This window comes from Dermacentor silvarum, chromosome 1 (genome assembly GCF_013339745.2).
Source record: "Dermacentor silvarum isolate Dsil-2018 chromosome 1, BIME_Dsil_1.4, whole genome shotgun sequence".
NCBI lineage: Eukaryota > Metazoa > Arthropoda > Arachnida > Ixodida > Ixodidae > Dermacentor > Dermacentor silvarum.
The window spans coordinates 79,889,367-79,899,835 of NC_051154.1; the positions used below are offsets into that span (position 1 = coordinate 79,889,367).

Consider the following 10,469-nt stretch of genomic DNA (forward strand, 5'->3'; position numbering starts at 1 on the left):
GAGGGACAAGTCGTTCCAAAGGCTGGGCGACGGTCCGGAGCTCATTGACAGGTTGCAGCTGGCGTCAATACAAACAAAGGTATAAGTAGATCAACCAAAAAAGAAAAGAAATCACGAATCAGACAATAGTACTGACGATCAAGAATCAGAAAAAGATGAAAAAAAAAAAATGTTTTGCACTACCGCAATTATACCACAACTGATATCGTTATAACAAGCAATCCGCATCGGACGCGCAGGTAGAGAAATTATAGTGCATATATTAAAACGCAAAGACGGGGCACAGATGAGAGGACATTAGAGCACCGTTTTGTGTCCGTTCGTCGCGATGCGGTTCTTTGTGACAGCGTATACCAACTGGACAGGATACCAACTGGACAGGATAACGAGAGCTTTTGAACGCAAACATTATTGCATGCTTACTTATACGTAAGCAGAGCCGCGCTCATTTTATTTATCCACACAAATTCCCTCGATATCTAGCAAGGTTGCGAGGAACGAACTTGCACTTGCGGTGCGTTTTATTCGTACCACCGTAGTGCTCCATAATGTCTGGATTTGAAGTACTCGTGACAGCAAGAAAGGAGAGAAGAAAAGGTTCGGTGGTTATTCAGAAACGATGTCCATTAAATGGACAGCAACACGTACACTATTTGGAATGTCATTGTGCTCGAATCAGCGCTCAAGAGGACGCGTATACTAGACGAATGTCTTCATCGCCTATCCGCACTGATCCGCTTACATATATTCCCGCCGATTAGTTGCACCCATTCTGGATTTTTACGACCCAAAGTGAGGAATCGTTGCTTTCCGCTGAAGGTCATGTTGCGCTGCGCTCCGATGGCAGCTGCCCCCGAGACCCATTCCGCAGAGAAGAGCCTCCCTCCAAGAAGGACGATTTATACGGCGTAACGGCCGTTTCCAACAACGGTACATAACCCGCGTATAGGGCGGCGATGTAGCATCGCAGCTCCCCTCTCGTTTGCGATGTTTTCTTCCGGTTCCTGCGAAAAACGTCGGACGCGGCAGTCGATCAACCTTCCAAAGCCTACGCATCTGTTCGGCGCACGGTGCTTTTCCTGCTTTTTTAAGCGCAGGAAAACCGTTAATAACGCTACCTTCGCTGCGGCGTTTTATTTATTGATTACGATTATTATTATTTTTTTCGTTCCTTTAAAGAAAGCTCACTCACGAGGAGAAAACAAAAATAGTAAAAAAAACGAGAAAAAAAAAAGACTTGCTTGCGGAAAACTACCTTTTCGTCCATTAATTCCATCAATTTATGTACTGAATGGATCCAATGAAAAGGAGGCTGCAAAGCCTGATTTTATTTCCTTTTGCCTTTGGTCGCTGGGCGTGGAAAATTCAGTTAAATGCAAACGGCGGGCAGTGATTCGCTCGGTCGGCTTTGCTTCGTTTTTCAGCCGGGTCCCATCTCTTCATGTGTCGAAGGCCATGGCTGCAGAAACCGGAGACAGTCGGGACGTGCTCCCGACTAAGTTGGCAGCGCTTGGCGCGAGGATCCGGCCGACGAGGACGACGTGAGCAGAATCGGTCGGCACGAGCCCGCATCGCAGCGGAGACGTGTTGCACGCAGGCGCCGCGCGGGAAAGCCGAGAACATCGAGGAATCAAGGCGGCCGAGAGGGAAAAGCACGGCGCCGCGCCGTGCACGCAAGCAGCCTACCTCGCAGCGCGCAGCACACCGCGATTGCCGCAGCGGATGTCACGCATGATGAACACTCGCTGCGTTTTCGGAACGTAATTCGCGGGAAACGTTGCCAATCTCGGTCCCTTCTTTCCGCAGTGCTGTACTGGTTTCCATGAGGGTGCAACACCTTGTCCACATTTACGGATTTCGACCGCCAAAACTCAATTTGCTAACATTGCCCGCATGCGTTGCGAAATACAGGCCCACGTGGTCGCATCGAGGTGTGGGCGCGAATAAATTATCAGCTCACATTTCTTTTTTTTTTTATTCTTTACGCAGGGTTACAAATGATGATTGAGTGTTTAAATGACAGAAAGATGGGGAATTTTAACAAGCATATAAAATGACAACAGTAAATAAAAGTAAAACGCAATCGACAAATGTGAAGTAGGATCGGTTAAGAAAGGAACAACAACAAAAACGATAGGAAGCGTTCCCGTGGACTGCGTTCTTTTTTGTTTTTTTCTGTGGCTTCATATCTCTTCACGGCGGCGACCTTTTCTCTCTCCAACACGACCGTTCAAGACAGCACATCGACGTTGTTTACATTACCCCCGCTGCTTTTCACAAATGCGCATTTTAATAAAGCCGCACTGGCTACCGGGAATGCTTTTAAAAGCCTCTTCCTGAACGGAACCTGGCTTCAGTAGAGACAGTCTATAGTGCCGCGTAGGACGTAAACAGGGTAGGCTTTTTCCACAGCCATGCATTTCCCGAGAAAAGCGGCAGCACGGCTATAGCTATACACGACAGCGGCGATGCAGACTGCCCGAGGCCAACAAACTGGTTGTTTCGCCGCTGCTTTGTTATTATAGGAGTCTCTCTTGCACCGGCCATAATCACGCACTCGGAGGGATACAAACAACCATGAGGCGGATGGAAGGATGAGCGGCGCGCCATTAGAGGCACGCGGCGGCAACCAGAGAGGAGCGGATCAGGTGTTCGCGCGGGCGTCTTGTATGCTAACGCAGTTTTGTTTTGTTGATGCGCCGCAGGTAGGTAGGTAGGTTGTCCATGATTGAAATTTGCATGCGTTATTGGCATATACTAGTTTTTTTTTTTTGCCGCACCAAAATTTTACAAATCGCCTATGGCAGGGAATAAATTACTCGATCAGGCGAACATTACTCCCACGAGCTATCAAATGCAGAATTGTCTAATTAACGAAATTTCAATAATTATGCGTTTTTTACTAATTGACTTACAGCACATATTGCAAGCTACGTATTGTAGTTGGGGAGTGTGCGAGGCATATCGACTTGGAACGAATTCTGAGGATGCCACCGCTTTCGAGATATGCGCCGTCAAACTTGGGGTAAAAATGTGCCGGTTGTTCCACTTATTTGTTCAAGAAAACGCTGTTTTATGCATTCAAGCACAAACGTAACTGGAACGCCAATCTATTTTGTCGGACATTTTGAAAATTAATACCTCGAAATTGGTGTAGTGCTGAGAATACGTCCCAAGTGGATACGCCTTGGGAACTCACCGGCTGCAATTCGTAAATTGCAATATGTGCCATAAAGTGATTAAATAAAAACTTAATTAGTGCAATTATGTTAATTAGTCAATTAGGCATTTTAAGTTCTTCTAGGAGTAATGTCCGCCTCATTGAGTAATTTAGCTGAAGTGTTAGAATTGTGCTATTTGCCACAGGCATTTTTTTAAATTGGTGCAGCTAAAAAAAAGGCACCTGGTATACACGCCGCGGAAGAGCTAACGAAGAACCATTTCCTGTTATTTTTCTTTTCGTTCAGGTTTGCTTCGACAGCCACCGATGCAGACCTTGTAAGAGGTTATAAAGACGCGGACCCTCACGACGGAGATCACAGCAAAACTTTCAGAGTGACAGCCACCGGCGTATAGAGAGAAACTATGATTGCCAAAGGGTTAACGACGGCATGGTGAGACTCAAAACACATAACGTACGAGTGAAAAAATTGACGTGGGCATATTTCTTTATTGCTATGTCAATTTTATTATTTAGTATTACTTCACTGCTGCTATGCCGATTGCAGTTAGTCACCACGCGCTTTCAAAGGCAGGCTAAACTTTACGGCTCGCTTCGGTCGTAGAGATTCTCGAGGCTTCCATTCCGGACCCGAAGGCATAAAGCGAGCACTTCAATCGACATGAAACCGACTTCCAATTTGGTGATCCCGGCCAAATGCGGACGTGCGAGAGGTCATTTCTCAATCGTCCGACAAGGATCGAGATATCGCTGCCTGTAATTGCCGCAGATATGCCTGGCTCGGTCGTATACGCGTGCGGGGTGCTCGGAAAAGTGCGAATTTTTTTTAAAAGCCTGAGCTGGGGTTACCAATTTTCTTCTCTGATTATTACATTTCGCGACGTTCCTTCTTGGCCATTTGTGTGAACACTTTCTGCTAGATTCCCACAAGCGCGGCAAGCTTAGTCTGATTTAGGCAAAGTCTGAATCTTCGAATTGTACAACATACAGATCATTAGAAGCCACAACATCTCGTTCACAACATAGAAATGTCTTTCTTTAACTCATTCTCGTGGTTAAAGGGGTATCTGGAGTAGTAATAACAATAGTTATTCGCAGAAACGTCATGCATTCGTAGTGTTTTAAGCATCTACTATATACTGTCGATATGAACCATACACTGTAAGGGCAGACGTCTATCCTCATTCGATTAAAAGAAGTATGTACGCTCTAACTAGGAACTGAATGAATGAATTCTGGAACTGTACGTGCCAAAACCACGATATGATTATGAGGCACGCCGTAGTGGGTGACTCAGGATTAATTTTGACCACCGGGGGATCTTTAAAGTGCCCCCCCCCCTTCCTCATTGCACGGGACACGGGCGCTTTCGCCTTTCGACCCCATTGAAATGCAGCAGCCGCGGCCGGGATTTGTTCCCGCGACCTCGTGCCTACAGCAGCGCAACACCACAGCCGCAAAGCCACCGCGGCGGATTCCATTCGGAACTCGCTCCGATGGAATTGAAAAAGAAAACTGCGATGGAGTCTGAGCGAAAGGAAAGGACCATTAAGGGCACTCTAGTCGATCCGCAGCGCACCACCACGTCTTCGGTCGTGTAATTTGTATATCCGCAGCGGGAAACAACCGCGCACTATATTTGATTCTGTAACACGTGCAGTCGTATGTTCTCTAGCCAGCACGGTTCCATGCTTGCCTCAGGGAGCGTTGATTCAGAAATACTTGCGCGGAATCCTGCTTCCTCCTCTCCTCTTTTCATTTTTTTTTTGTCAATCCCGCGCTCACACCTTCCCGTTCGAGCCGAACCAAACCAAGGACGCGGCGACCTGTTCGTTTTTGGTTTTCGCGTCTAAATCGTCTGTGGTGCGCCCGCGGCGACTGTCCGCGCCGCATGACGCGCTTCAAGAGCAGCACAGGCCGGGCACGCACTGCGGCAAACTGGGGGAGAAAAAATAAAAAATAAATTGCAGTTGCCGATATGCGGAGTCGTGCCTGCCGGGCAAGTTTGCCCTCTAGGACCAATTGCGGCTGAGTGACACCCGCGAATAGCGGAGAGCTTTAATGGCCCCGAATCCGCATACATGACCTGGTCTAGCGCTGGGAGCAGGGACTGTGTACAGTGAGAGGGTTTCGAAGAACAGGGGGGGGGGGGGGGGGGGTGAGCGGAGGGGGCTTCGTTCGTTGAGTGGAGAAGCCGAAACAGGCTACTGCCACCACCGTCACCGAGGTCGATGCAAATACCAGCGACGCCCGGTGACGAACTCACGGCGAAGTGATGCCCTCAGAACAGCGGCGGCCGCACCGTGTCGGCTCGGTGTGGCTGGCATGACCGCGCAGCGGCTCATATGCAAAGCGCTCGCGTCTATTTGATCGCTTCTTTTTTTGTCTTCCACCCGCACGCACACACACACGAAAGATTCGGAGAGAGAACTCCCCCTCCTTGCGCTGCGAGAAAAATGAAGGCACCTGCGTCGGAAAACACGCGCCCCTGCTTTATCCCCGAGTGCAACTGTCGATATAAGTTGACGATAATGCGGCGAGAAATATTGTCTCCAGCGAACTGATCCTGGCATGGCGATTGAACGAAGCGTTCAAGGAGATCTCGTTTCTGTGGATGCCGCATAATGGTCTTATTGAGCATTTAGAGGCGCCTTGACTGCCGCGAGAGTAGCGGAGGGTCCTCGATGAGCGCCACGGAAAAAGGAACGGCATCTCGCCTGCGGCAGTAATTTGCTTGAATAAGTTTCGCAGCCACTTGTTTCCAGCTGGAAGCTATAAAAAGTGAGGAGGTTGTTATGCTGCTTGCTGCCCTAGCGAGAGTGTGAACGACACACTGTATGCTGTGAAGTCGTTAATATCGGTACACGCATGCAGGCGGCTCCCACGAAAAAGAACGAAGAGAGTTTTTGAGAATTCTCTGCAGTTAAAAGAAAGGAGATGTCCGTTGGTAGGATTTCCGCGCCTCGCGACGGAAGTTCCCGTTGCCGCGACCGGAGCATTGGCCGTGGAAAGCGGCTGCCGAAGGCGACCGGAACAGCAGCTCGCGTCGGCAATCGAAAGGTGCAACGAAAGGCGCTGCATTGTTTTTTCCGCGACTGGGTGGGAAATTCTGCTCCAGTAACGGGGCAAACGCACCAAGAAAGTGCTCGCGCCCGCCAGTTTCTCCGAAAGCGCCAGGGCCCTTTTCCCCAAAGACCTCTTATGACAGAATTGTCCGTAAGAACCAATTCCAGCCAACTCTATAATGCTGGATATATTATTAGCGGACCTTATTATCCAATATCCAAGATTATTTACGAACAAACAGCGTTGTAAATTCGATCCCAGGGCCTGTATTCTTCCCCTAGAATTGTTTGTAAGAGGAAATTCTGTCAATCACGATATTCGGAAGATTATTAGCCAAGGCTGCCAGCCTGCAACAAATGTTACGAACAAAAAAGGTTGTCGAAATCTGCCTTCACGACGCCATTCATTCATATAAGTGTTGTTTGCCACTGGCTGGACACTTTCGCTAATAATATGTCCAACACCACGATTGGCAGCATTTGCTCTTACGAACAATTCTAGCGTGAGAGCTTTTTGTGAATACACACCTAGGGCTCGTTACGTTAGGATTCTTTTCGATCGATTCTATTCACTTTTTATCACCCATAGGAGAGAGTGGACGACACTTGCGATAACAAAGGCGCGATGTTCTATACCAGCCAATGATGAAGGGCAAAAAGAATGTAAAATGAAAAGAATCGCTACATAATTCGGCCCCATAACACGCATTTATAAAGAAATGTTCTTACGCTACATTTTCTCGCAAAGGCAGACGGCATTTCCTCGTGATGTAGATTTAAGCGAAGTTGGCCGTGGAAAATGGGAAAGAACATTTAAACGAACGAAAAGCTTTGTGAATGCGTCCGAATTCACAAAGCTAATCGTCCATGAAGGCTGTTTGTCATTGGCCAGTCACCTTCTTAATAATAGGTATGTTCGCTGTCGCTATTGCCTGGTATTTTTATTCCCGAACGGATCTATCTCGTAAGAACATGTTTCGTGAACACGGGGTCTGGGCAAGAATTCACAAAGCTTTTCGCTTGTAAGTGCTCTTTGCCATTCGCTGACTGCCTTCGCTAATACTATTATGTCAAGCGTCAGGAATGACTGGAAGATTATCTTAACGAACAATTCTAGCGTAACTATCTTTGAGTGAGTACGGGCTCTGATGATCAGTACGAACGAAGCATAGTCATTTCAGCCATTCTCAAATTAATCGCCAATTGATTTAATTCTCAAGTAAGCAGACATATATGGTACTTGAATAAAAAAAAATAACCAAAACAAGCAATGACGGATGTGGTTTCACGTCGACGCTTTTACGGGCCGTTTATGTTAGGCGACATTTAAGGGATGTTGAAGAGAGACAAAATAACTAATAACGGCCCTTCCAGACTTCGCGCAAAATGAGCCGAAGTGAGGACTACTCTTTTTGTTTCATATGACCTATACTGGCTGTACTGCCCGGCCATAATGTTAGCGGAGGAAATCGCATTAGCAACTGAAGGAAAATTAAAGGATTGGCCCCCTCTGCGCCTCCCGTTTTTTTTTTTCGTCCGTAACTAAGTCTATTGCACCTAATCGCGAATTGCTAACGAACACCTGAATACTGCAATTTTGTTTAAACGCGCCGCATGCACAATGGTAAGTTTAAACGCGAGCGCCTTAGCTGCGGGTAATGCCAGTAAGGCACTTCAGGCTTGGCCATTCATAGATAAATTATCGGCCAAAGACGTCACGATCGCCACTTTTAGAGTTCTCAGGCGTTCTCGGCCACGACATCGAGAAGCTCTTCGGGAACATTTGCGTGCCTTCTGTCGCAAGTGACCCGATTCTGATTGATTACCTTCGGGGACCGATAAGGGCAGCCTGAGAGTGCCCAGGCTTGCCCCTGCTGCAATTGTATATCCTAGAAGCGGGCGTGTTATCTGACCTGCCTGCAAATGACCTTGTTTGCACACGGCACTAACACACGACGAGGAGCGCGGAGAACTACGGTCCCCAAGGAGAAGAGCATGCAGTTCAAAGACTCGGAAGGCGCGGTGCTATTCCATAATGTATAGGGCGGCTTGCTGACTCCAAATGGACAAAAAGAAAGAAGAAAAAAGCATACTCATTCAAGAGGAACTACTAAAAGAAAAAGAAAAGAATGGCAAGAACAAGAAATAACGCTTAAACCGTTCTGAAGCTGCGCGGCTGCAGAATCGCAAAATGTTGGAGCTAGGGCACGAAATGGCGCAAGAGAACAGCGGAGCTGTGCGTTTCCACATGCGATAACAGGTGAACAGTAACGCAATGCAAAAAGTAAAACTAAGGCGAGAGGCACACGGTGTCAGATTACAGCAAGGAAGTGGCGGTACTAAAATGAGAAAAGTAGTGTACTGAGACGAGGAAAATCGTGGAAACTGCCATTTATTAAATCGCCTGCGAAGTAAAGCAAGGTCGATACAACTCACCACTCGCTCCTAGATAAGCTCCACGTAATACGCAGGTGGCGTCACAGCACGGCAGAACACGCGTCGCTCATGAGACATGCTGAAAGTCACAACGCTTAGTTTTCTGAAAGTTCTTAAGGTGAACAGTTTTCTCGTTGTCTTTTGCTAAACTTTGTCCGATTGTCTTCACCGAGAGACGAGCTCTTGGCAAGATTTCCTTCAAACGCGACACTCGGATACCACAAGCCACGCGCAGCGAAATACTCTTATCACGCTAGGGACTTTAGCGCGATTGCCAGAGAGGGAAATTGCGCAATTTATAGAGGCACTATTAATAATGCCCGCGGAGCGTAAATATCCGCTACGACGGCGATGACAGCAAACGCAATGACGGAAGGAGGAGAGAGGGGCAGGGGGGTGTGTACATACAAGCACGTGAGCGTGGCCCGGCCGTTCGAAAGGCGCAGCTCAGTCAGTCGCGGGCCTATCGAACGCGCCGGGCCATCGACATCCGGAGCGCATCCGCACGGGCCAGAGGCGCGAGTTGGCAAAGTTGGCCCGCGCGCAACGTCAGAAAGTTGCACGCGCGCGAGTGCGCGGAGACCCACCGTCGGCGTCCGAGTATCCCCAGGCGGGCTGTTCCTGCTGCTGCTGAGACATGGGAGCTTCCTAAGGCACGGGGTGGTCGCAGGGGGTCCGCGTGTAACTGATCCGGGGGCGCGGGGCCACTTGCGACGTTGGCAGCTGCGGCGGCGGAGCTCCTCTCGTGCAGTGCGGCGCCGATCGTTGTTGTCAAAGCTGCTGCTGCGACCTGCTGCGCGCGCGATGAAGTGCCGACGCCGTGAAAGCAGCAACTCGCCGGCTGAGCCAACAACTTTGAGCTTTCATACTTTTCCAGCCTCCTGGGCACCTCCTCCTCTCTCTCACTCTCTGCTGTTCCGATTCGCTTCCCTATTACATCTATTCGGATGTGCGTACTACGCGCGCGAGGAGGAGAGCGGACTCTCGGCCGCTGATGCGCGCCGACGCCGCCGCCGCCTCGCAGTAGTGATGCGGAGGAGGCGCACGGCGCGTGCGCGGCCGCTCTCGCCTTCCCGCCGGGCATGCGCGCTGCGCGGCCGTCCTCCGCCAAGGGCGAGCATCCCGCTGCTGCTGCTGCTGCTGCTGCTGCTGCGGTCCGCGGAGCCATGCGGCACCTTTCGCGCGGAAGCTTCTTCGCGCCCCCGGTCAGCGAACCGAGGCCCGATTCATTGCCGCCCTTCGAATGAACACCCAGTCCCAGGGGGACGAGATTAAAAAAGGGTCTCACCGCGAGAAGCCCTAACGGTAACCGCAGTGCGTGCTATCTGATATAGCGGGTATTTGTAACGTCTACATAACAAGCGACTGAGAATAAAAAAAGAATGAATGAACATCGAGGGAAGTGCGCGTCGGAAGCGACACGTGCTGACGTCAAACGCGGCGCTTTCAGATCGGCGCTGGTCGTTAGTAGCCGCGAATTGAATGCACAGAGAGCTCTGTTGACGCGGGCGAATAATGTAGGGAATGTTCCGCATTTTGTTTTGTGTATCTAAACGCGGTAGGTGTTACATTCTCTTAGTTATACTTGTTATGGGGACTACCCAGCTGTATTTGCGACGCCACTGTACGTCGCCCACGTAAGCCATTATTTAGCAGCTACCCAAGATAACGATCAGAATCTCTTCGTCGTGCTAGCAACAACACAAAATGTTTACAAAGATAACAAAGTGCCTCACCTGGTTACGAACATGACACCTCCGCTTCCAGTACTCCAAAATCCGTTCAAC

At 49.3% G+C, this 10,469-nt stretch overlaps 1 protein-coding gene across 1 annotated transcript in view; it reads right to left on the reverse strand.

Moving 5' to 3' along the window:
- The window catches only part of LOC119431481 (carbonic anhydrase 1-like), a 115,053-nt gene extending 105,369 nt beyond the window's left edge, over positions 1-9,684 (reverse strand). The window contains exon 1 of the mRNA XM_037698985.2: positions 9,270-9,684. Within this exon, the coding sequence (XP_037554913.1) occupies positions 9,270-9,321 (52 nt within the window). The 5' untranslated portion in view covers positions 9,322-9,684. The remainder of the gene's footprint in view (positions 1-9,269) is intronic.
- Positions 9,685-10,469: the final 785 nt, after the last annotated feature.